This window comes from Acinonyx jubatus, chromosome B2, assembly GCF_027475565.1.
Source record: "Acinonyx jubatus isolate Ajub_Pintada_27869175 chromosome B2, VMU_Ajub_asm_v1.0, whole genome shotgun sequence".
In the NCBI taxonomy this organism is placed as follows: domain Eukaryota; kingdom Metazoa; phylum Chordata; class Mammalia; order Carnivora; family Felidae; genus Acinonyx; species Acinonyx jubatus.
In genome coordinates, this window is record NC_069385.1 from 22,342,884 (window position 1) to 22,370,553 (window position 27,670).

At 40.7% G+C, this 27,670-nt stretch overlaps 1 protein-coding gene across 10 annotated transcripts in view; it reads right to left on the reverse strand.

Annotated features, from left to right (window-relative positions):
* The window catches only part of PHACTR2 (phosphatase and actin regulator 2), a 267,344-nt gene that overhangs the window by 84,017 nt on the left and 155,657 nt on the right, over positions 1-27,670 (reverse strand). For all 10 annotated transcript variants that reach the window (XM_053222155.1, XM_053222154.1, XM_053222159.1 and 7 more), the window contains exon 2: positions 14,219-14,386. In XM_053222155.1, coding sequence (XP_053078130.1) covers positions 14,219-14,386 — 168 coding nt within the window. The remainder of the gene's footprint in view (positions 1-14,218; positions 14,387-27,670) is intronic.

Sequence of the window (27,670 nt, forward strand, 5' to 3'; positions counted from 1 at the left end):
GATATTGATAAAGGGTCAGACAGATTAAGAGAACAGAATAGTGAGTCCAGAAATAGACCCACACAAATGTGAGTCTTAATTTTTGACAAAGACCATGTGGCCAATTAATATTTGGCAAAGACACAAAGGAAATTCAATGGAGAAAGGATAGTCTTTTCAACAAATGCTCTTGAAAAGTTCTTACAAATGACGCCAAAAACATGATCCTAAGAGAAAGGAGTAATAAATTGTATTTCACCCAAATTAAGACCTTTGCTCCATAACAGTCACTGTTAAAAAATGAAAGACATTGCAGCGCCTGGGTGGCTCAGTCAGTTAAGCATCTGACGCTTGATTTCGGCTCGGGTCATAATCTTATGGTTTGTGAGACTGAGCCCTGCGCTGGGCTCTGCACTGAGAGCATGGAGTCTGCTTGGGATTCTCTCTCTCCCTTTGCCCTTTGCCCCTCTCCCCTGCTTGTGCTCTCTCTCCTCTTCTCTCTCAAACCAAACTTAAAAAAAAAAAAAAGACAAGCTACAGTGTGACAGAAAATATCTTTAATAACATATCTAATAAAGGCATTATATCTAGACTACCTAAAGTACTCTCAAAACTCAGTATTAAAAAGAGAAACAGCTCAATAAAAATTGTCCAGGGGCACCTGGGTGACTTAGACAGTTAAGCAGGTGACTCTTGATTTCGGTTCAGGTTACAATCTCAGTTTGTGAGTTCAAGCTTGGCATTGGGCTCTGTGCTGACAGTGTGGCCCCCTGCTTGGGATTCTCTCTTTCTTGTTCTCTCTCTCTGCCCTTCCTGCTTGCTCTCTCTCTCTCAAAAACAAGTAAACAAAAAACTCCAAAAACACAAAAACAAAAAACCACCCACACACAAAACTGGCCAGAAGAGTTGAATAGATCTTTATCAAAGGGGAGTATATGGAAGAAAAATATGTTTATTGATTTTTAAAATGATACAAAGGTGATTGAATGGGGGAAAGGATAATCTTTTCAACAAATGGTATTAAAATAACTGGGAACGAACCTTGACCTAAACCTTATATCTTAAATAAAAATCAACCCAAAATTGATCATAGATCTAGATGTAAAATGTAAAACTATAAAAGTTTTAGAAGAAAACACAGAAGAAAGTCTTTGCAATCCGAGGTGAAGCAAAGAGATAAGACACAACACAAAAAACATGACATGTGATGAATAACTGATAAACTGAACTTGATCAAAATTATGAATCATTACTCTGCAAGAGAGATGAAGAGAATAACAAGACAAGCTACAGTGGGAGAAAGTATTTACAAATTACATATTCACCAAAGAACTTCTATAGAGAATATATAAAGAACTCTCGAAATTGCACAGTAAGAAAACAACCCAATCACAAAATGGGCAAAAGACCTGAACAGAACCTTTACCAGGGAGGATATACAGATGGCAGATATGTACATGAAAAATAGTTGAGCATTAGTAGCCATTAGGGAAATACAAGTTAAACCTATGACAACATGCTACTACATACCTACTAGAATGTCTAATATAAAAAATAAGGACAGCATATCCATGTTCATAGCGGCACCACAAGAGGTTGAAGCAGCCCAAATGTCCCCTGACAGATGAATGGATGAACAACATGTGGTAGATACATACAATAAAATATGATGCAGTCAAAAAAACAAAGGAAATGCTGACGCACGTTTCAACACGAATGAAGCTTGCAGACATTTTATGCTGCGTGAAATAAACCAGTCATAATAGGATACCTACTGTATGATTCCATTTATATGAAATATACTACAGTAGTCAAATTCATACAGGTAGAAAGTAGAATGGGGATTACCAGGAGATATGGTGAGTTGTTCAACAGGTATAGAGTCTCAGTTCTGTAGGGTGAAAAAGTTCTAGAGATGTATTTTATAACAGTGTAAAAATACTTTACATTTCTGAAGGGTTCATTTAAAAAGGTTTAGATAGTTTACATTTTAGGATATGTCTTTTTACCACAATAAAAAATAGTAATGACAATACCAAGTGCTGGCAAGGAAAGGGAACAATGGAACTTTCTTACATTGCTGGTAGGAATGCAAAAGTCCAGAAAATAGTCTGTGGCAGTCATTTATCAAGTCAAACATGCACTTAACGTATGACTCAAAAATCTCACTCCCACCTATTTTCCCTAGCGAAATGAAAACTTTCGTTCACATACAAGAAAACCTTTACATGAATGTTTATAGCAGCTCCATTCATAACCACCCCGACCTGGAAACAATCTATGTCCTTTGACAGGTGAATGGATAAAGAAGCAGGGTGATTCTTCTCAGAGCAGAGAAGACTACCCAAAAATCGTAAGGAATGACTCATACATGCAGCAACCCAGATGAATTCAAAGCTGAAATGGTGAGTGAAGGAAGCCAGGCTCAAAACATTTCATGCGAATGATTTCAATTTTTGTGACACTCTTGAAACAACAAAGTGATAGTGAAGAACAGAGCGGTGGTTGCCAGAAGTTAGGAGTTGGGGAGGTGATAGTGAGGGGGTAGGGTGTGATTATAAAAGGACAGCACAGCAGGACTGAGGAGAGATAAAACTGTGACAGAACTAATAATGGCAGTTACACAACACAAACATATAATGAAAGTCACAGAACTACACACACACATACCCCAAAGAAAAAGTATTAGAGTAGTGAATGACCAAGAAGATGACCTCTTTTGAGAAAGTCATGACCACAAAGGCAGTAACAATGAACTAGTTAGTAGTTCCTTTGTATATATGCTTCCAGCCTTAGCCAGTCACAACTACTTCTGAGAAAATCTCAGCAGTCCAGCGTCAGACTTGTCAGGAAAGACAGCCATATTTTTCTGTGGACTATAGGCTCATTGGCCCATGGCTACAGTAAAAATGAGACGCAAGGCAGAGAAAAGTTTTGGAAAAATCAAAACCCTATTTGTGTTTTCTGAAAGGCCTAAGGTTTGACACAGCAAGCACAAGCCAGTGCTCAGTGAAAAGCTTCATCCCTAGAGCCCCAGTTTGCTGGGGGTAGTTTACAGGAAATGATTCCAAAAGGGGTGCCAATAAAAGACCACAGGTAAACTTGAGGCTATGAGGTCTGGGGGCTCCTGGGTGGCTCAGTGGGTTAAGCATCCTACCTCGGCTCGGGTCATAATCTTGTGTTTCGTGAGTTCGAATCCCACATCGGGCTCTGTGCTGACCGCTCAGAGCCTGGAAGCTGCTTCAGGTTCTGTGTCTCCCCCTCTCTCTGCCCTTCCCCACTCTCTCTCTCTCTCTCTCTCTCTCTCTCAAACATAAATAAACATTAAAAAAATCTAAATTAGAGGCTATGAGGTCTGGAGTGTGCAAAAACCATTCCAGTGATCTCTGGGCTGTGACCTCTGCTTTTCTTCCTCAGAGAGGAGCCACCAACAGGCAAGCTATAAATATAAACCAGTTTTCCCCTTAAAAGCAAAGGTGAAAGGAGTTGGGAAACATCTCTCTTTGCTCTGATCTGGAAAAGGTAAAAGATACCCAGAAGGAATGGAAACCTAGTACGGTTAAGGCAGTTACAAAGAGAAATGTCTTGAGAAAGAAGAGAGGAATCAAAATGACAGTTGCGAGGTTGCCAGGAGAAAAACAGGTAACACAAGGAGAAGGAAACGGATGCTGTGCTTGATGTGGATCTGGAAACAGGCAGACAGACGGCCGAGAGGGGCGGTACGCCCGAGACACTGACGGACGATGCTCTCGAGCCTTGAAACTTTCCCCCTTTGTTAACAACTGTACCCCTGGAGCATAGAACGACATCTAGGCTCACGGTAGGAGGCTGGTGAATATTCGCTGTGCGAATGAACAGCAAGCGAGTGCCAGCAGGAAGTCAAACAGTGGTCCCTGAGGAGCACTTACTGATGTGTGCGCTCAAGGTGGCGCCTCACATGGAGACCTGGGTGTGGTCAGAAGGAACGCTGTCTTCCCGTGTGTTTCTCAGGACACACAGAAGGACGTGCCAAGACTCCTACTCTCCTGATTTTTAGCAATAGGAATAATTGCCTTCCCCAGAAACAATCAGACAGCCCATCTAGTCAGAAGTCCTGAGCAGGAAACAGAAAGACGCAGAAGGCTGGGCTGTGGTTTTCTTCTCTTCTGGCTGAAGGTCATGGTATACAGAGAGTGGACAATAAAAGTGAGTAGCTGCTTGAACTGATGGTCTCAAATCAAGGTCTGATTTTCTGGACCATACATTTGTACAGAAATGCTAGGCCTGACAACTTATGGGGTCCCTTCCGTGGAAAAAGAAGTAACATGCGGGGCAGAGACTGACTGGTTTGGCCTAGTGAAGAGAACCTTAAAGCTGAATTAGAGAGGGAGGAAGGCACTTGGATAATGGTACAAAATCAGGTCCTTTGGAGGACAGCAGCTAGGACAGAAGACACAGCAGCAAAGACTTCCAATGCTTTCAGAAAAAACAGCATCCCAGAAGTGTGAGCATGATATGAACAGGTGCAGAGGCAGAAGAGAATACATCGAGGAGAACCAAGGTGTCCACACAGTGAAGTAATTCTTTGAGATGTGGTGGGACAGGGTTTGTGATAACTGGAAAGAGACCAATCTGACCCAAAGGGGAGGTCTAATGTAGGAGGGAGCTCACCCGGCTGGACATTGTCAAGAAAACACACAGAATGGAGGGAGACATATGTTGGAGAATATGCAGAAGGGTACACAGAAATGACATAGAGCACATTGTTGTACGTACGTAGGGGGTAAAAATGGATCACCCAGCTTGAAGGATTTGGCTGTTCTTCTATCTGTAGAACATTAAGTGAGCAGAAGATATTTAATTCCTACTGATAAATTCTTGTCATTTTAATAACAAGATGAATTCCTATTCTGGATGCAATTCTAAATATAAAAAATGTGGCTGGCGAAGTACAATGACGAGTTATCTCGTCATTAAAATAGTCAAGAAAGGGGGGCGCCTGGGTGGCTCAGTCGGTTGAGTGTCCGAAATTGACTCAGGTCATAATCTCACACTCACGGGTTCGAGCCCTGCATTGGGCTCTGGGCTGACAGCTCAGAGCCTGGAACCTTGCTTTGGATTCTGTGTCTCCCTCTCTCTCTGCCTGCCCCCCCTGCCCTCGCACTCTCTCGCACTCTCTCTCTCTCTCAAAATAAATAATAATAAAAAAATAAAAATAAATAGCCAGGAAAGGGAACATGAAGTCTAGCTACACTGTGGGCTATGTGAGAGGAACGACTTTGTCAGGCTTGTTCATCAAGTGTCCTCAGAACATGCTGCCTTGGGCCAGGTACTCAATAAAAATGTACTGAATAACCTGGACAATTTAGTATGGCCCCATGCTGAGAAACTCTGAATTGAGAATACATCGATGGGATGAAAGAACTTTAAGAAAAGAAGGAAGGACCATTATGTAACACTGTGATCAGGAGATCTGTATAAATACACATACTAGTGCCAGGGGGTAGCTGGAAACATTGGAGAGAATTTCTTTCAAGTCGACGTAAAAGAAAAGTTCCTCAATAATTAGAGTGAGGAATTAGGAGCTCAGAAGCTGAAGGAACCACTTCATCTTGTCAGGTTTGCCGGGGACAGTGGGCATTCCTGCCTTGGAGACAGATCCAGATGACTGGGAAGGCGCTCTACAGCCCTAAAATTCTTAATTTAAGTGTAAAATTCAGACGATATTTTCCTATAGTTTCAAGAAGTAGTGTTTGGCTGTATGTGAACAAATCCTAATTGTAGCCAGTTTCAGGTATATTGTGGATCAAACTGAATTTTGTAAATTAATTTGGAAACATACTTGTCATCCCAAGTAATTTAGCAAAGCAGTATTGCAGACAGCATTAGCATGTAAGCAAAGGACCATTTACCCGAGGAGATCATACATGAATTCTTTCAATTTATAAAGGCATTCTCTGAAGACCTTGATATCCAGACCCACCAAAAAAACAAAAAACAAACAAAAAAAAAAAACAAAAAAACCCACCAACATATGAAGGTTCTAAACTTGGACTCCATGAAGCTGTATTTCTGATACTCTGTCAAAATCTGGCTCTTAAATTCTAACTTAAGAAAGAAAGCTGTAGGGGTGCCTGGATGGCTCAGTCGGTTGAGCGTCCTACTCTTGATTTCAGCTCAGGTTGTGATCCCAGGGTTGTGGGACTGAGCCCCACAAGGGGCTCTGTGTTGAAGGTGGGGCAACTTAAGATTCTCTCTCTCTGTCTCTCCCCTGCTGCCCCTCTCCCCTACTCACATGCACGTTCTCTCTCTAAAATTAAAAAATGAATTTAAAAAAACATAGAAAGGAAGCTATAACAAAACGTTTATATTGCAAAGTCAAATTCCTTTCCTGGATTCTTGCTTCTCTTCTAGAACTGTATCGCGTGAAATTACATGGTTTGTCAGGAGCCATGGTGTCAGCAACAGATATCAAGATTAACAACCAAGAAGTTCATGAATGTGAGGTATTTTAATTGTTAAATGACTGGATAAAGTTTATAACGGACTACATTCAGTAGGTTGACACCACTGTTAGAAGGAAATACATGCTCTCACTCCTGTGATTTCTTACTTAATAGGATTTCCCTGAGTGCGTTTCTTCCCCTCCCTTGTGTCTTTGTTCAAGTGTCGCTTTCCTAGTAAAGTTTCTCCGGCCACGGGCATCTTAAACTGAAACTTACCTCCCACATTCCCTATTCCTTGCTTTATGTTTTTCCTTCGCACTTTTTAATATACTAACTTTGGGGGTTTACTTTCTGCCTCTTACCGCTACTAGAATATAAGCACCATAGAGGAAGGCAGCATTGTCTCCTTTGTTCCTTGCTGTACCACTCTCTGTAACAGTGCCTGACACAGAGTAGATGTGGATGCTGAGCAAACATCTGTTGAGAAGACAAATGAGTGGAGGGCTCAACAGACCTGGTCGGGCTGTGTCGTTTTTGGCTTCCTTCTGTATATAACTTCTTTCTGTAACTTCCTGTGGGGAGATTCTCTTCCCTTCCTCCAATATGGTGCTAAGGTAAATGATACACAAAAGTCCTTCCATCTTTTAGATGGAAGAAGAACAAGACAGATGGTAGAACAAGACAGATAAGATCAAAATGCTGTCATTTATCAATGCAATCAGACCAGTCCTTAACAAATATCGTCCTAGGAAAACCTTCTACTTTTGCCCTACTTTCTAGATAGAGAAAATAATCCCAAACAGAGACATTATGCCGCTATGGTTACAGGGAACATTATCTTTAATAGGACCAAACATAAATTTTGACCCTTGTCAACCATTTTTCTGTGCCTACACTGCTGAAATTAGGCAGGTAAGTGGAACCTAAATTATTCTTCCGACCAAATCCTTCTCACAGCAAAAACTCTAGTATATGAAGCAAACCCACAAAGTAGGATCACCTTCCAGTGCTCAGTCCTCACCGATCTGGGTATGAAGTTATCTTCTAGAGATACAACATACTGTGACGGTCAAAGGTACTGGCTGTGGCACCATATTGCCTGGGTTCAGACACCACCTTTGCCTCCGTCCGGGTGTGCCTCCTCGGGTAAGTCATCTGAATTTTCTGGCCTCAGTGTCCTCATCAGTAAAACTGGGACAACAGTAGCAGTGACACTTCATAAACTTAGATGATTAAATGAGTTAACGTGAAGAAAGTTCTTGGAGCAGAACAGAACCTGGCACGGTGATATTATTATTAATAGGGAATGCAGAGTATCAGTAAATTAAAGCTTCGACCAGATGCCTCTCTACAAACCAATCTCCATTCTCAGAATGCTGATAACTTGCAACAATGTTATCTAAAAATCTAGACAGGCATTCCTTCTGCATTACTAACAACACAACTCTGGAAGCCATGGTTATGACGAAGATAAATTTCTTTATTTAGGAGTATAACTTACTTTTAAAATAAGGGCAAAAGAGAGGAAAGAGAAATTTTCCTTCATTATTTTATTGACTTCTTGAAAGTTGTACATGGTTCTAATTGAGAGTACATGCTTTTGGTTAGTATTTTATTTACCGTCTTTCTCTTTTCATTATGATTTTTCAGTCTTCAATTTCTTTTACAAAGTCCTAAGCATCCAGTGCTGTATTTTTATAGTGGATATTCAATAAATAAGCAATTCAAGGCACATTCAAGAGTACATACTAGGTATAAACTATTATATAAAGCACCTGAAGTGAGGCAAAAATGAGGGAGCAAGTCTCTGCCCTTAAATATTTTACATAGCAAATTAAGAGCAGACACATAAATTAGAGAAGTCAAACTATACATATTTTAAAAGAATCACAAGAAAAGGAGGGAAGGTTCATATTCAGCTGATACAAAATCAGGGTGAAGAATGTGTTTAAGAGGGGCACAGTGGCTCAGTCGGTGAGTGTCCTACTTCAGCTCAGGTCATGATCTCCCGGTTCGCGGGTTTGAGTCCCACATCGGGCTCACTGCTGTCAGCAACAGAACCCACTTTGGATCCTCTGTCCCCTTGTCTCTGCCCCACTTGCACACTCTCTCTCTCAAAAATAAATAAATGTTACAAAAAAAAGAGTATCTTTAAGAAAGAAGAGATGTGTCATGACCCTTGCATGACACGGTATTTCCCCCAGGTGTAGCTGTGGGAGGAAGAAAGGCCTGGAGACAAGAAAGCTTAGGGGCACGTTCAGTAAGTGACCCTGCATGACTGAAAGCCAATATAAGTGACTATTTGAGAAAAATTGGGGGAAATGTCAGTTTGGGTTACGCTGAGGACAGCTGAAGAGTCTGGAATTCACTTAGGAAACAATATGGGGTCATACTTTTGAGCAAGAAGCAATGGGACCCAAGTTCCACCTGAGGAAAATTCCTTCATGGTGGAACCCAAGATGAGCTAGAGGAGAGAGGGCGAAGGTGGACAGTTTGCCTACCTATTTCCCCGAATCCACAAGAAGCCGTGCTCTTTCTGGCCACCTCGCTCTTGAGCTATGCCTTTCCAGCAACAGGAGCTCCTGAACCTGAGGTTTGGGGTCTGAGGGGACCCCTCCCCAAAACCCATACACTGCTTTCCACTCTATACAGTGAGTTTATGTCCTCAGTCCTTTGGTAACTTCCTGTCCTAGTTACCAGCTCTATTTCCTGGTTCCTGGAAAAACAAGGATGGGAGTTCTGTGAGTTTTTCTATTTGCATAGCCGGCACCATCTTCCCATGAATACTACCACCTAGTAAAGAACGCCCTGGCTACTAAGGCCTGCCCAGATCCCCGACTCTCACTCTCCGGGATGCTCTGTTATTCTACTTTATTGGGTGGAACACATGACATTTTGGTCTGAGATACCCACTGTTCTATTTGCCTGACCTGAGGCTTGGGAAGTTATCATTGTGGTTACTCTGGGATTCCTGGCAGCTCCTGACATCCTGAACTTTCTCTGTCAGCCTCACCAGCTGGGTCAGGTCCCCCTGTGGGCAGGTTTACTGCCAGAACCTCACCTCTCCCTACCTTCTCTAGCATTCTGTAGGTTTCTACAGCTAGTACAGCTAATACCTAAATACAGCAAAGAGGCTACCTGCAATAATAGAGTGATAAGGATCAGACAATGGGGACTGAGAAGAAAGGCTAATGGTAGAGACCTTGCACTAGGAGAAAACACATGAAAGGTTTTGGAACCCTTGGAACGTAGAAGATGGTAAGAGGCAAGGAAAAGTCAAAGGACTCCATGGTTCAAAGTCAGGATGCCAAAGAAAGCCATGTCTGCAACAGCATGGATAGCTGGGATTGGCAAGGATCTGTTTCGCATGGGAATGTATTTTGTACGTAGTACTTTCCTACTGCCTCTTCCCTCACTCTGTGTTCATTCATAGCATCTATCAGCACGTTACCTCTTTAGAATGAAAGCTCCAGGAGCGGCAGGAACCTTGCTTACTCACTCAGTGAAGAATACCCAGCTCCAGAACAGTGCCTGGCATGCATCACATTTTCGGTGATATATGTAGAACTTATGAATGGATCTGAGGTTAACATGCACTCCTCAGGCATTGCTACCCATCAAGTGCTTGGGTAGATGTGGCTAGGTCTTGGGTGGAGGCTTGGTTTGGAAGATATGAGAAGAGATGAGAAAAGCACATTCAAAGAAAGAGACAGGTTAAGACACATAGCAAATTCCTTAAAAGGTTTAAGGGATATGAGAAGGGGGGAGGGGAGAGAAAAGAAGAGAGAGAAAGGAAAGTCAAAGACAACCAAGATAATGACATCTTTTGTAAATCAAGGAAGGACTAACCAGTGATGGCTAATGTTGCAGAGTTTGGAATGGATGGCAATGAAAGAATGACACTGAATTTCCTGGTTGGGAGGCTTGGAATGTCATCAGAGGAGCGCTGGACACAGGGGCAGATGCCAGAGGGAAAGGAATGACCCCGTGGAGAGAACGTGGAAGCAGTGACACAGGCTGTATTTTCAAGATGTTTGGTCTTTTCCTTTTTTTTTTTTAATTTGAGAGAGAGAGAGAGAGAGAGAGAGAGAGAGAGAAGAGAGAGGGAGAGAAAATGCAAGCAGGCGAGAGGGGCAACAGAGAGAGAGGAAGAATACTAAGCAGGCTCCATGCTCAGTGTGGAGCCCAGCATGGGGCTCAATCCCATGACCCTGGGATCATGACTTGAACAGAAATGAAGAGTTGGACACTCAACTGACTGAGCCACCCAGGTGCCCCAAGATGTTTCTCTTGATGGTAACAGATTATGCAGAAATTAGAGGAACAACTGTGTTTAGACGGGATTTGTTTGTGTTCTTAGCTTTGGGGAGATGGAAGCATATTTAAAGATCCAGAGGGAGGAGCCTCAGCCACTACCCACACCCCACCCCCAGAGAAACAGGAAGGAAAAAAAAAAAAGGAAGAAAGTATTGTGTAGGAAAATAAGTATAAATGACATTTGGAGTTCTAAAGATACAGAAGGGATGTAACTATAAAGACCAGAGAAGGGCCCTTGCACCCAGATGATGAAAAGAGGCCCCAGGGGAAAGTAAATGCCAAGAGGACTGTTTTCCTATCCTAGAAGTTGACAGCCTACGGACCAGCCTAAACAGAGTTGAAGATACAGGTAACTTTCCACTTTAAAATAAGGCCAGAGAACATGAAGTCAGGGCACAGTCCCAAACAGGACGGCCCTCCAAAATATACCTGACACTCAAGGACCACCAAAGCAGGCAGAGGACAGGACCCTTCTTCTTCTTCTTTTTTTTTTTTTTTTTAGATTTTTATTTTTAAGTAATCTCTACACCCAACGTGGGGCCCAAACTCACAACCCCAAGATCAAGAGTCTCATGCCCCATGCTCTGAATAAGAGCCTTCTTAACTACCACCACCATATGATTACAATGGCATTTATTACAATGGCATTGATAAATCACTGTTGCATCCTATCTGTTACCAACTAAAAATCCTACAACAGAAACCCAGACTAGGAAAAGCAGTATTAATCACTATGTAGTGAAACACAGTAAGATCCACATCCAAGCGACTATAATGCCAGGAGTTTAGAAGGAAAAACAGAGAAGATTTACTTTTCTTGGAAGAAATGCATCTTCTTTCGGATCCCGACATATTGTGGGATGTGCCTACGGTGTACTTTATAGTTTGCCAGATAGCACATGGCCTGGGTCATATCCAAACAACGAGAGCTCATTGTTTGGGACAATTTATTAAAGAAGAAAACACCTTTCTCTTGGTTATTTCCAAATGCATCAGTTTTCCTGAGGACGTGACATCTTTCCTCAATGTGAATAAAACATATGTTATACCATTTTGTGCCTCCCTGTATTTTAGCCTTTACTGATACACTTCATAAAGCTCAGCATTAAAATAAGCATATATATAAGGTGATAATAAAATACTTTATAATGGGACACTTCATAACTTGAAATACAAGTAAAATATTATTAAGAATATGGGTTTAAAAAGAAAGGACAAAAATAAATGTAGCAGATAAATTCACAAAGATTTGTTAGCACATCTACTTGGCTTGTTTTTATTCTGCTATGCCACAATATTGATACAAAAAAAAAAAAGAGAGAGAGAAAGACATCTAATAACTTTTTCAGGTTTTTAATGCACTTTGGTAGCTTTAGGAGCTAGGAATATAGTATCCACAAATAACTCCTTGGAGCTACATACACTTCTATAAAATCCTGTGTGAATCTGAAAAGAAAACAGAAGACAAAGATGGGGAGGCTATCCTCAATAAAGATGGGATAACATAAAATAATACTTAATGCTGTTTAAAAGGACTAATCTTAAATATTCAGGGTTACAGACTATCTACTGTTAAAATAATTAAAAAGGGATGACAAAGAAAGGTGAAGGAGAATTTCTTGGTAGCTGCCTTTCTACATTAGGGAGAGAGAAGTTAGCAGCCTAGATTCAAGTAAAGGGCAAGCTACACAAATGAAGACACTTCTTTCCACCTTCCCTTCTCAGTATCTTCTCACTGCTACTCTCTGGAGCCCCACTCCCATCTTGGGTAGCCACGGTCGCCTGAAGAGCCATATTCTCTCAGTGCTTAGGGAAATCCAAGAGGGGGACAATTAAGAAGACCAGTATGGTTCCATTCACAACTGAAGAACAAGGGAGAACAAGATATCCAGCCGGGGGTTAGAAGGAGACAACAGAATCTGGAACTGAAAGCACTTTAGAATTCAACTCCTTCAACTCTGATCTGACTTCCCCAAGGTCACATGGCCCCTAGGGGGCAAGGACAATATCAGAACCCAGGTGTCCTCACTCAGCACAGCACTCTGTCCACTTCCCACTGCCTCCTCATCCCAGAAGTCAATTAGAAACTACAGAAAATTTAATAACCAAGCTAATCTCATTGCCCCCTAAACCAAATCTCTCTTTTTTTCTATCTTTTCATTATAGAAATTTCCAATATCTCCAAGTAGAGAGGTGAGAATAATAAACCCCATGTTACCCATTGCTGAGCTTAAACAATTACCACCTTGTGGTCAGTCTTCTTTCATCTATACTCACCCCACCTCCAGGATTATTTTGACATGAATCCCAGATACAGTATCATTATATCTTTTTAAACATTAAGTGCTCAAAGAAGTTATATAGCTGCAAATGCATCAGAGACAATTTTGTTAGGAATGTCCCAATTCCATACCCTTGTGCTATCTGACGTATTTTCTTTCTTTCTTTTTTTAAAGATTTTAAGTAATCTCTACACCCAATATGGGACTCAAACGCACAACCCTGACATCAAGAGTTGCATACTCTAACGACTGAGCCAGCCAAGGGCCCCTGAGGGTATTTTCTATTTTATTTCATTGCCCTAGAACTAAAGGCCAACTCTCATGTCAGCACAGACCAGTAAGATATGCTCTATGACCCTGCACATACAATGACAATATTAACCTTGGGGCAATGAGGAATTCTGATGAAGGGACTGTATTAGACAACAAGCACAGAGAAAGTTGAACTTCTATCATGAGATAAATGGCTTTCTACCTTAAAGATAATCCCACTGATACTGGACACCTGTTTAAGTTAGGCTTAATTCTGGCCCGAGATCTAAAGCCCATCTCTTCCATGAGTCCACATGAAGCTTTAACACGAAGGTTAAATAATGTTTAACATGAAAGGTGCGAAATAACGTAATTCTTAAAGTATAACAAATCCACAAAATAATTATAATAAATTTCACAACAGCAGTGTTATGACTCCCTTAGGAAAGAAACCATTTACTTGTCCTAAAGGCATGATGGAAATTTTAAATTTAACAATAAATACAGCAACCTTTTTCCTTCAAACAGCCATTTAGATTTTGCCCACAGAACAAATACATTCAAAAAAGACATTAAAAAGTTTTTTAAGTTAACAAACAGGATTGTACTGCTGGAACTAAGTAGATAGACAATAGTGCGTGTGTGTGTGCACGTGGATACTTCAGCTACAATGTTGACAAATAACATTTCTGCTTCTAATTTTCTATTTCACCTCTCCCTTCCTCCACACTAGTTTTCTGTATGAATTTACAAGTATATATTTAAAAATAAGAATATATTTGAAAGTCAGTGAGTGGAAAAGGAGGCAAATCAGAACTCTTAGGTTGTTTCATCTTTAAATTAACTAATTTCATTTCAAATATGGATTTTCTTTTCTGGGAGAAAAAAGCCTTATACGACACAATTGGTTATCTTTTCAAAGATTTAACAACTCATCTTTTAACAAAGTTATGATATTCATACCTGCTGAGGTTTCTCTGAATTTGTCACTGGTCTTCTTTTTCCTCCATTTCCAAGGCTTAAAGATTTTACCAATGGTGGAGAGTTTCCCCTTTCTCTTGAAGGGAGGTGTTTGGGAGCCTGCTGTTGGGCCATCTGAGTTTGCTATGGAAGCTTTGTCGAGTCCATCAACTGTATAAAGAAAAATAAAGTCAGAGAAAAGCTGTAATAAAAAGTTGAAACAACATCATGTGTTTCTTCCTGTACTTTAATAGCAAGCATGGCCACTTTAATTGGAATCTCACATAAAGTTTATTTTGCCCCACTTCCCAGGGGCAGAACTCCCCTGATATCAGTCAGTAAATCAATCAATCAGAAATTACAGTCCCCTCAGATAATCATTTTGGAGAAATAGAAGAGAAGCAAGAGACTTACATACTAGCTAGGGCCAAATAAAGGCCTGCAAAACACAGCTGATTTCATCTGTAGCAACTACATCGATGTTTTGTGAAGGAACAGAATATTCTAAGTAGTAAAAGCCTAGTTTGCGAGCATAATTCATTCCAGAAAGAAACATGCTTGTAATCCAAAGCACTTGTATATCAAAGCGAATTTCAAGAACCATTGGCTCAGTTGGGATCCTGTGACATCCAGTGTCACATTCTACTCGTATTGCGAGACATCGCTCGTTTTTCAAGTTAAAATTTATTAGAAATGTTTCCTTGTCTTGCAGAACATTCGCAGAGCAAGTTACTCGCAATCCAAGGTTTTATTCTATTCCTGAAATTGGATGTTCCTCCAGAGGCCAGTATGGCAGTCTCAGTAATGAATATTACAGTTATGGTGTAGTTAAAACCATAGTTTCTCCTTCACAAAATAAAACTTAGTGCCAAGAAGCTAAATTCTATTTAAAAAAAATTTTTTTAATTTTATTCATTTTTGAGAGAGAGAGACAGAGCATGAGCAGAGGAGGGGCAGAAAGAGAGAGGGAGACACAGAATCCAAAGCAGGCTCCCGGCTCCCAGCTGTCAGCACAGAGTCCAATGCGGGGCTCAAACTCACAAACTGTGAGATTATGATCTGAACTGAAGTCGGACACTTAACTGACTGAGCCACCCAGGTGCCCCTAAATTCTAATTTTTATGGTGCTAAAATTATCTTTTGCTCCTATTGCATTAAAAAAAAAAGTTTTCAGCTTCAAATAAACTGGTAATTTTCACTAACAATAAGAAATGTATGGAAAGGTGGGTATTGTGTGTGGTAGAATGTATCTTTAGTGACTTAATCATTTTATTAATCAGAAAAAAGGCCCAAAACCCTAAGTTGCCTTGCAGGAAGTTCAAAACAGAAGGAAGACAATGATGGCTTATGTTATTCCAACCATTAAATTTTAATGACAAAAACTGGAAGCAGCCCAGAATGGATAAATTATGGTACTGTTCATGCAATGAAATAACACTCAGCAGTAATAATAATGATAAAAACCCACTGATACATTCATACAAAAAGATGAATTTGTCCCAAAAACATTGTGCTGAGAAAAATGCCAAACACAACAGAATACATACTGTGTGGTTCCATTTATATGAAGTTCTAAAGGAGCCAAAATGAATTTATGACAATAAAAAAAAAAAAAAGGCACAGAGCCTGCCTGAGATTCTCTCTCTCCCTCTCTCTCTCCACTCCTTCACTCTCTATGTCTCTCAAAATAAACTTAAAGTTGTTTTTTTTTTTTTTAAATCACTTGACATACCAGAACAAGAAAAATCTTAAACTGAATGACAAAAGGCAATCAACATACACCAGCCCCTAAATCCTTATGGGCTTCTTCCAAAAATGGAATGATAAACTCCATTCTTCCCTCCTGCAATATCTATCCTAATTTCAGGTAGAAATGCAAATCCTGCAGTGACTGACTCTTTCATATGTTTCCTGACCCTACTTTACCCTGCTCATACTGGCCAAAGTGCAATAGGCAGGAAGAAATATGAAACAGACTGATTTTGAAGCTAAGCCAGAGTGAAAATGTAAAATCCTTCTTTACTTCACTTCCTCAAAGAAGGGGTAAGCCGAGGGAGGAACTGAATGTATGGTGTTTCTTCTTTTTTTGCGATTTTATGCTGCAGGGCTTAGTTTTGAACAATTTAAATGCTGCGAAACATATAAGGGCTGACTATCACAGATATAGGAATGAGAGTCTAAATCTCAAATCTGTCTCTGTGGCTAGAGACACACATCCACTTCCCATTTTCTTTCCAGCCACATATCCAGTTCCCTGACACTCCATAAAAATTCTGCTTTTGATCCAAACCCTTGAAGAATAATCTACTTTTTCTCCTGAAAACAAAAATAAACAAAACAAAAATTACATAGTTCTCTAGGTGACAGATGGAGAGATTGAGTGAGTGAAGAATTAAAGCCTTAATGTTAAATTCATAGCTGCATAAGAAATTAACTGCTGTTATCTTTCTTTATTATGCATTTACAGTTCCAGTCTTTACCTCTACTCTGGAAAGGGCCTGGGCCGGTGCCAATGACCAGAGCAGTGCACACATATGCATATCTTTTTTTTCTGACTGAATAAATTCACCTGTAATTTTGTAATTGTTGGGTTAGTAGAGCAAACCATATTTGCAATCAGGAACCATATGTCGGCACAGTTGGCCACACCGCCATTGTACTTCTCTTAAATCATGAATGTGTAGGGGATTTTCACTGTTTTTGAGTAGTATGCACATAACATAAACTCTCCTCTCCTCCCAACACCCAGAATACTGCCGGTTCCATTGAATTTTGCATTTCCATGTAGATGAGAACACATTGCTAGGCAAATCCCAGATGAAAGTCTAAATTTCCTGTTTTAAAGGCTAATTTGGATCAACTTTCATGATAAGAAGAGTATCCTGTTCTTCACCAGAAGTTTCTTTTTCACACTTGAGATCAACATTTTAAAATATTTCAAAATATTTTAGATCGTTAAATATTTTAATATTGTGAAATACAGGCATTAGCTGTTCTAACATAGACATTTTAAATGGCACAGCTAAGTCTATTTTCCTACCGAATGAGCTCACACCTAATAGGACTTCTCCACATTACCAATTGTTGAGAATTCAGAGAATACGGGCAGGTTTTATTTTTCATTTAAACAGAAATTTATCAAATAGGCAGTTAACAGTAATGTACCAATGCTCTGTTCCATGGTTGTAACAAATTTATTCAACTCACACATGAGATGAACAACAGAAGAAATTAAGTAGGGGGGTATGTGAGAACTCTCTCTCTCTGCACTATCTTTACAACTTTTCAACAAATTTAAAACTATTTTAAAGTTGTATTCATTCATTCATTCATTTATTTACAGAGCATGCTTACAGCGGAGGGGCAGAGAGAGGAGGCAGAGAATCCCAAGCAGGCTCCCACTGTCAATGCAAAGCCCAACATGGGGCTCAAACCCATGAACCACGAAATCATGACCTGAGCCGAAATCAAGAGTCAATGCCCAACTGACTGCGTCACCCAGGTGCCCCTAAAACTATTTTAAAATAAAGCATTCATTTTTTTAACTTAAAAAAAGTTAATTTATTTTTGGGAGAGACAGTGCATGTGTGCGTGCATGCATGCAAGTAAGAGAGGGGCAAAGACAGAGAGGAGACAGAATTGAAACAGCCGCTAGGCTCTGATCTGTAAGCCTAGAGCTCGACATGGGGCTCAAACTCACGAGCCATGAGATCATGACTTGAGCCGAAGTTAGATGCTTAACCGACTGAGCTACCCAGGCACCCCTATTTTTAACTTTTTGAGGAATTTCCATACTGTCTCCCAGAGTGGCTGCACCAGTTTGCATTCCCACCAGCAGTGTAAGAGGGTTCCCCTTTCTCTGCATCCTTGCCAACATCTGTTGTTTCTTGAGTTGTTAATTTTAGCCATTCTGACAGGTGTGAGATGGTATCTCATTGTGGTTTTGATTTGTATTTCCCTGATGATAAGTGATGTTGAGCATCTTTTCATGTGTCTGTTAGCCACGTGGATGTCTTCTTTGGAAAAGTGTCTATTTGTGTTTTCTGCCCATTTCTTCATTGGATTATTTGATTTTGGGGTGTTGAGTCTGATAAGTTCTTTATAGATTTTGGATACTGACCCTTTATCAGATATGTCATTTGCAAGTATCTTCTCCCATTCCGTGGGTTGCCTTTTCACTTTGTTGATTGTTTCCTTCACTGTGCAGACGGTTTATATTTTGATGAAGTCCCAGTAGTTCATTTTTGCTTTTGTTTCTCTTGCCTCTGGAGACGTGTTGCGTAAGATGTGTCTATGGCCAAGGTCAAAGAGGATGCCGCTTGTGTTCTCCTCCAGGATTTTGGTGGTTTCTTGTCTCACATTTAGGTCTTTCATCCATTTTGAATTTACTTTTGTGTATGGTCTAAGAAAGTGGTCCAATTTCATTCTTTCACATGTAGCCATCTAGTTTTCCCGACACCATTTGTTGAAGAGACTGTCTTTTTTCCTGCTTTCTTGAAGATTAGTTGACCATATAGTTGTGAGTCCATTTCTGGGTTTTTTATTCTGTTCCACTGATCTGTGTGTCTGTTTTTGTGCCATAAAGCATTCATTTTTATAAATGTGGCATTAGCTAGCATGGAGGTACATGAGGATGAGGATTTAAGAGCTGCTTAAGGGTGAGGATATCAGCTGTAGGGAGACCTTAGAGGGTACTGCCTTTTACTAACAGTAAAAATTTCTGCACAAAGGAATTTTGGAAGTTACTATGCTTTAGGATTGCCCAACTTTCTCTTTAAAATCTCTTTTTATCAATATTTTCAATTCCTAGTATTTTATCACTAAGAGGTATTTACAGGTCATTAAATTGCTATTTCAGCACTTTTTTAGCACACAATGGACCCAAATAAGGTAATTGATACTCAACATCTTTCAAAAGGGTAGATAATGGGACTTGAAAAATGGTGTCAGGAAGTATCCACTCCCACTTACTGCGAGGCCATACAGAGAGAGGAGATCCAAACATACCCCAAATACTCTCTCTCTCTCTCTCTCTCTCTCTCACACACACACACACACACACACACACACACACACACCATGCTGGGATTAGAATCATGTACTGCTAACATAGAATGACAAATCTGGGAATAAAAAGTTCTTTGTTCTTTATTTTTAAATCATTAAAGCTGAACTGTTTTCAATAATAGAATTTTATTTGGGAATCAAAGTAGATTTAAAGAACTGAAACTTATTTCATGACAACCGAGGATGTATTTCTTATCCATTTTTTCCCCTGCACTCCTGGGGATGGGACAAGAGCGAACGGTACAACTCAGGAACAGAAATCCCATGGCTCATGCCAGTGTGAAAGGGCTGATGAACAGGTACCCTGCAAGAACCAGCCACTGACACGCCATGAGTTTCATCCCCTCCGCAAGCAAGAATTAGTAAGCACTAACTGATAATCAGTAATATTCACTGAGCATTTACTGCGTGCCAGGCACTGTGCTGAGTACTTCACCTGCACCTGCTCATGCTAATTCTCACAAGAGCTCTGAGACAGAGATTATTATTAGTCCCATTCTGGAGATGAGAAAGGTGAGATTCCCAGAGACTAAATATCTAGCTCAGTATTTGGCAGTGTGTGTGTGTATGATAATGAGTAAGTGTCTTCCTCACGTGACACACTTGTGTGGGTGGCGGAGCTTGGATTTTAGGCAGAGACAGCCCGCTTCACCACGGCATGGCAAGGCCTGCTTTAACTCGGGGCTATAGAACCCACCATGTAAGGTCCTGGGAGATCACAGTGAGACAGGATTTTCACCCTTATGGAGCCTGCAGGATGGTTGGGGAAGCAGGTGTGATCAGTGCTCAGCGATGCCAGCAGGTGGGGAGGCAGTGTAACAAGGAAGCAGAGCCCAAATGTGGGAGCCCAGAGGGGAGCAGTAAACGCTGACTGAGGTGACAGGGGACTGTTTCACAGGGAGTAAGAGATTTGACCGGGGACCAAAAAAGATCAGTAGACATTTTGGTGGAAATCAAGGAGGGAACAGCCTGAAAGTTGACCAAATCAAGGATGGCTGACCTTTTAAAGTAAAGCCAAGAAAAACGTTCTCATTGCCATTCTGCTCTGCTCAGAATAGACCCATGATATGTCTTTATGGGAAAAAAACGAAAGCAAACTTATAAGGTCATGTCTGAACATGTGAAATGGTTAAACGTGAACATTTTTACAAAGGAACTAGAGAATTAGTGAACTTTCTGTATATCAATGTATATACCATTACTTAAAATCATAAAATAATGCAATTTTAGAGTTAGAAAAGATCTTGATTGGTGTGGGGAAAAAATTGATTTTCATCGGCTGACAGCTTAAAAAAATAATCAACATTAAGGTAGTAATCATGGCTAAAAATAGTTTTTAAATTATTTAGCCATCATCTTTTAAAACCCATTTAGAGCAAAAAGAATAGAATGTAAACAAGAAATTATATTTAAAGAAAAAGAATAGAATGTGAAAAATGCTGCTATCAATAGAGGAAAAAGAAGGAATATTAATCCCCCTGGAGGAAGACTGCTCTCATAACTTGACCCTGTATTTGCCAATTTCCAGAAGCTATAATGTTATGTCAAGGGACCTAGAGTAAGATTAGTCATTCAAATTAATACTATGGAGCTCTTTCAAAATAATTTTTAGGTACACATACAGGCAGGAAAAGAATTTGTATAAGCAGTCACCATCCAGATCAAAGTCTAGAATCATTTCCAGACCTGAAAACCTTTCTTGTGCTTCTTGCCAGTCAATACCCATCCTCTCCCATCCCCCAAATAACCCGTTTTAACCCCTATTACCACCGATTGGTGTTATCTATTCTTGAACTTCAACTTAGTGGAATTATGCAGCATTACTCTTTCGTGTCTGTCCTTTTTCACTGAACTTTATGTCTGTGACATTCATCTAAATACATGAGCTATCCAAAGCAAAGCTACCTAGCCACAAAAGGGAAATGTGCTATCTTAGCAAGACCCAAGACGACAGAGCCCTTGACAACGACGAGCTTTATGCAAAGCTCTTCTATGTATAAAGGATATCATTACTAATTTCTTTATGTGGAAAACGCAAATAGCACCTCCTTTCCTTTACCAGATCTGCGGGAAAGCTAATCTATCTTTTTGAGATGGACCTGAAACCGCTAAATTGGAAGATCCCCTATGCAAGATTAAAGGTGGAGAAGCAGTGTATTTTCTGGAAATAATGACAGCTTTGTGTTTATTTTTACTCTGCATATTAGGGTATGCAGCAGTTCTGAGCTATGCAATCCACAGAAACACTTGAGTACAACAGTGTTCGTTCTGGGAACTACAGCTGTGTTTAACACAGGAGTTCTACGTTATCTTATGTATATTAAAAACCTATGTGTGAAAAAACTGAGACCTAGGAAGACTATGTGGCTTTCCAAATCATTAACTAATGGCAAAGACATAATCTAGGTCATGTGATTCCTGACCCAGGCCTTTGTCCCCACTCCGTGATCCTGTCCTCCTTGGAATATGACTGGGGAGCTGGAAGCACCTCCTGGTAGCTCTAAAAGAGCATTAGGACTCTTTTTGCAGAACAAAAAGCAAAGACAGTGCAGAATTAGAAAAGACAATAAATTTCAGTTAACGTTCTGGGTTTCAATGATCCAACTGCAATGGTTAACTAACTGTAAGTGAAGAAGAGGGTTGGGTCCCAAGCCCTGTGACCTTCGGCAGGCACCCCAGTATTTCATTGCTGAAATTAGGAGACTAAGTTACATGATCTCTAGGCTCCTTTCCAACTTGAAAAATGCTATGATTCTCATACTGATTTGTGATGAACGTATCGATCTTTCAGGCCACATGAAGACCAGTTCTAAGTGCTTTATGAATATTGCCTCATTAACTGTCAACGCAACCCTGTGAAGCGGGTGCTATTAGCATTCCCCCTTTATAAATAAGGAAGGTAAAGCCCAGAGAGAACCAAGTAATGTGTCCAAGGTCACAAAGCTGGTAGTTGGGCTTTAAAGGAAATAGTTTGCCTCCAAGAGTATCCTTCGTACAAAACGGAACAGAGGGACATAGGTGGGAATGGAGAGCTAGTTTAAGAGAAGGCAAGACATAAACCCTAACGAACAATAACTCAGTTCTACCTCTGGCTGCTTCCCTGGACTATTCCAAAGGATGACGGCAGGTACTGTTTTGTCTCTTAAACAATCCCAATGTCTTCCCGGGTAAGTTCATGCTGGTTGCAGACAGTGTGCTCTTCACTGATACTAACTATGGTCTTCTGATTGCCCGTAATCCTTATTTATCATAGTATTAGTTTTAGGAATTTGATATCATCAGTTTTTTAACTTGTTTTTCTAATGGAGGCAGCCATTATTTTTAAACCCCCACGGGGAAAAGCTACTAAAGACTTCCATCTGTCTGCAAGCACTGACAAAGAATTTCAGAGCTTAAACGTGTGGCCGATAGGCCTGAAGAATGAGTATGTTTGTGCAGCTGTATGACATCCTCATGCTCTGACATGCACAACATCCCCTAGACTTGCTACAGGATATTTAACAGATTAAATAATATCACTTGTATTGGGGCCCTGAAGAAACGTGATTGAGTAGAACAAGGATCACTTTGCAAATGGAAAATCACTTTTATTGTAAAATAAATGCATTTCAAGTTTCAAATACCACTGGTATCACAATAAGCAAAGAGTACTATGAACAGATTTGATGGCTCTACTTGGGAACAGCAAGAATGCTGCTGCAGAAGTGAAAAATAAGAAAAAAGGAAGCAATCAACATTCTACCTTCCTTCCCCTACCCTAATCATCTCCTATAACTCCCGAGTCTGAGTGGGGAGCAGGTCATGGCGTGTGGAGATTATACTCTGTTTGTTAAAATGAAGAAAAGGTTGACACAGCTACAGCGGGCAAACCACCAACCAAGAGAATTTCACTTCCTCTATGTTAAAGATAATGACCACTCGGTTTGCTGAGCATAGGCATAAGGATGAAACTTAAGGGGGGGCGCCTGGGTGGCTCAGTCGGTTGAGCGTCCGACTTCGGCTCAGGTCCTGATCTCACAGTTTGTGGGTTCGAGCCCCGCATCAGGCTCTGTGCTAACTGCTTGCTCAGAGCCTGGAGCCTGCTTCAGATTCTGTGTCTCCTTCTCTCTCTGCCCCTCCCCCACTCACGCTTTGTCTCACTCTGTTTCTCAAAAACAAATAAATGTAAAAAAAAAATTTTTTTTTAAAAGGATGAAACTTGGGGTGCCTGGGTGGCTCAGTCAGTTAGGCGTCCGACTTCAGCTCAGGTCATGATCTCATGAGTTCGGGCCCCACGTCGGGCTCTGTGCTGAACGCTCAGAGCCTGGAGCCTGTTTCAGATTCTGTGTCTCCCTCTCTCTCTGACCCTCCCCCATTCATGCTCTGTCTCTCTCTGTCTCAAAAATAACTAAACGTTAAAAAAATTTTTTTTAAAAGGATGAAATTTAAGGGGAGAAATTGGCAGACCTTACGTATAAGGTATAAAACCAAATCAAATGAAATTGCTTAATTATTAAGTAAGCGGCTAAATCCTGCCTGCGCAAAATTATGAAAAATTTCCCATTGTGAATGAATGCAACAGAAGTATTAATAAAATAACCCATTAAATTTGGGCCAATATCTTTAGGTTAAAAAGCTGGTGAAGAAATAAGAGCCTTGAAAATCTACATATAATGTGATAACTCTGTCTATAGTCCAACAGTCTCCTAACAGTCACACCAAGTCACCAAGGCTGGTATCTGTGAAGAGAACGGTGGCCACATGCAGAATTCTGGACTATCTACCCAAGGCAGACATGAAACCTACAGGCTTATACGGTGTCAGGCAGCCTTGCTGGGAGGAGAATTTACGTCATAAAGAATCCCCAGGGCTCCCAGATTTATATCCTTGTAGTTCAGTTAAGAGGTGACTGCAACAACCAGGCATCTGAACTTGGAGAGCAGTGAAAATGAATTAGAAATGATAAATGGATCCAAGGGACATTGAGGAAAAAGAAGTGAGGAGACAGGGGAACTATCTGGAGAAGTCACGAAGAATTCTACAGCTTGAACCTCTCTGAGGTGTGGTGGAATGTCAAGAGGCGACTTGGAGAAAGACCTATGGCTTGTGTTCAGGCACCATGAACTTCAGGTGTTGGCAGGACATTCAAGGGAAGATGGCCAGCAGGCCAGAAATACATTATTGGCACACGAGCGGGAAGTCGATGTTGAAGTTATCTGGGGGAGTCTTCCAAACAAAAGCGGCAGTTGAGGGCCAGAGGTAAACTCTTAGAGAATGATTACATTTAGAAGGCAGTAGGCTGTACGTAATGAAGAACCTTGGACTTCTCTTATACTGAGAAAAAGTTTAGTTTACTTGTTTTAAAATCACCAAGTGTGGGGGATACTCTGGCATGTTTATGGACCGAAGGGAAAGAGCCTAAAGGGAGAGAGTGTGGAAATCTAAGAGCGCACTGACTAGCCACGTGGGGATGGGCTTCTCCTTCATCCAGGATAAGGAGACTCCAGGTGGAGAAGGAGAGCCTGACCCTTATTTGATGAATGTGAGGAAGTGAGCTAGGAGTCAGGATGTGACAGTACCAGAGACGTGAAGAGGAACTCCACAGGATAGCACGCACTTCAAGCGAGAATACACGCACTACTGGAAGCCAGGCAGGCAGGAATGGCAGTCGGGAGTGGATCAAATGTCAATGGTGAGGGGTGAGGGAGGGCAGAACCTCCATCACAGAGTTACCACGGAAGTGTTGCCAAGGAGAGGTGGGTTTCAGACAAAAAAAAAAAAAAAAAAAAGGAGGAAGGAGAGGTCTACAAAAAGATGAGGATGTCAAAAACTCTGTGCATTGTGGAATATAGTCATCCATTCACAATTAATGTATTTAGCAACTATTACGGACAAGGTAGTGCACTGAGACTAGAATGGTGAGCAAAATGGATTGCAACTCTGCCCTCAGGAGGCCTACAGTCTATGAGATGGGCTGACATTGTTCAAGTAACCATTATTCCAAAACAGAAACATGGCACACAGTGAGAGCACAGGGGATGTAAGTGGCTAGAGGGGCCAGACTGTGGCAGGTGAGCATTAGTTCTTGGGACAGGCATGGCATGAAATACTACATTCTGTGTTAAAATTCAAGGCAAGGCCATTTGAGGGTTATGGAGATTTAGTCTAGTTTCATAACGTTGCTTAAAAGGTAGAAAGACCCTGTCCAAATTAGGCAGGAAACCATTTAAAAGTCACTGAAAAGCAACGGATTAACATTCCTTAGTTTGTACACCTAATTCTCTAGAGACAGAGAAAGACAGGAAGGGATTGGGGGCAGGGGGGAGGGGAGAGAATTCCATTAGCTGTTTTTTTTAAAAAATAATTTTATAGTAATGATGCCTTTAGGGCTGATTTTAATTTTTTCTCCCATACAGTCACTAAGGATCTCCCACTTACAAGATGTTCTATTTTGGTTTCTTTCTTTAAAACGCCATGTGTGGCAAGCAAGCATTCTCGAGAACGAGTTGTTCTGGCGGGATGTGGGTACAACGCCGCAAGGAAAGCCTCTGAATCCAGTGAGGGCCCCATCAAGCCAACCTGCTTATTCCAAAATTCTTCTCTGATATAATTTTTATTAAGATTTGCAATGCTGGCCTGAAGGAATGTTCGATGTGTACTAGAATGATGGAAAAAAAAAAGCCCATGACCGAACTTCAGAAGTAGCTAGTTGCAATTCATCAACTTTTCCAGAAGCCATAAAAATAACTTTTAATTGTTGTTGTTCTTAAGCGAGTAGGGGAAAAAAAAAAAAAAGATGATCTCTTCAGGGAGCAAGTATATGAAGAAAAAGGAATAGTGCTCCCTACTAGATCATGAGTCCCATGAGGACAGACACCAAAAGAGTTTTATTCCTGGTGGGACCCCCACCCTGTACCCAAGGCCACAGAAGGTACTTACTAAATATTTACGAAATGAATAACTAAGTCATAGACAAATGTTTGTTAATAATGTACAAGGCCTGGCCTAACCAGGCTATGATTTATTTTAGCAGGTCTTTAGATTTTTCACACAGAGGAAATTGTTTCCAACAGGGCCTTCCTGCAGAGCTCCAAATATTTTGAAAGATAACATAACAAACACTAAAGTTTGAAATTGAGAAAATATCAAAGCCAGCAGGAAGGATGATTAACACTCATAAGAATGGTACAGACATTGTTGACAAATTTTTCAGGTGAACAAAGCCTTACTTGCTGCTTACTGTGTAATTTTAAAATGACAATCCATCAAAGACAAACAACTGGAAAAAAAACAGTTGGAATGATTTATACGTGAAATAATCTTTGAAGAATTTTGTATTTTTAGATAGCAGCGAGTGGCGAAAATTAATGTTTTCACGAGCTACCCCTCCACACACCCCACAATGACATTTCCTTCTTCCTTCTCTCTAAACACGTTAGGCAATTCAGAGGTTTCCTCAGTCTTCACTTTCTTTCTCCTAACTGGAAGAGTCAGAAAGCCAATTTAGTTTCATGGTAAAGAAACTGGAAAGGCACCTTGTCCCACTATACTGACACTAAGTCCAAACTGCATTTGTTTTTCCATTCTTTTTGGGCATTCCATGTGAGAATTTAAATCTCTTAGAAAACATGAAACCACACAGAAAACTCTAAAGCCGTATTTTTAACCTGAGATCAAATTCTGTCAAAATATAACATTATGAAGGTTTAGCCCTGTATTGATACTTCAGATGTTTGCCTCACTAACTACATCACAAACTGATAGAGCTACAAGGCCCTTCACACAGCAGCCCAGCGTTGTGGTGGCAGAGACCTGACCACACAATGTAATGTGCTCAATGACTAGGAATCATTTTTTAAGACTGGCAAGCAGCAGCAGCAGCAAGGTTTTGTTCCATTCTAAACAGAAAATACCACCTCTCCTATCTCACCTTTCAACCTCACCTTTCAAGGAGAATCAAATGTCTCCTGTTATACCAGTATCTTAAGGGGAGCAAACACAAATGGGGAAATGAGTGGCTCTTACCGTGCTCTGTATTAAAGCTCCCAGAGAAGCACAAAAATGTTTTCTTTTGTCTTACTCTTTAGCTTATTTGGCACCCTGGTGACATCTAGTATATGCTAAAAGAGAGGAAGGAAGGAAGGAAGGGAGGGAGGGAGGGAGGGAGGGAGGGAGGGAGGGAGGGAGGGAGGAAGAGAAAGAAAGAAAGAAAGAAAGAAAGAAAGAAAGAAAGAAAGAAAGAAAGAAAGAAAGAAAGACAGGAAGGAAGGAAGGAAGGAAGGAAGGAAGGAAGGAAGGAAGGAAGGAAGGGAGGGACAAAGAAAATCATTTTAAGTATAAACATAGACCTGTAAGTACCGTTGAGAGAAAACATGGGCCTTGGGCTCAGAAAGACTTGAATTTAATAAT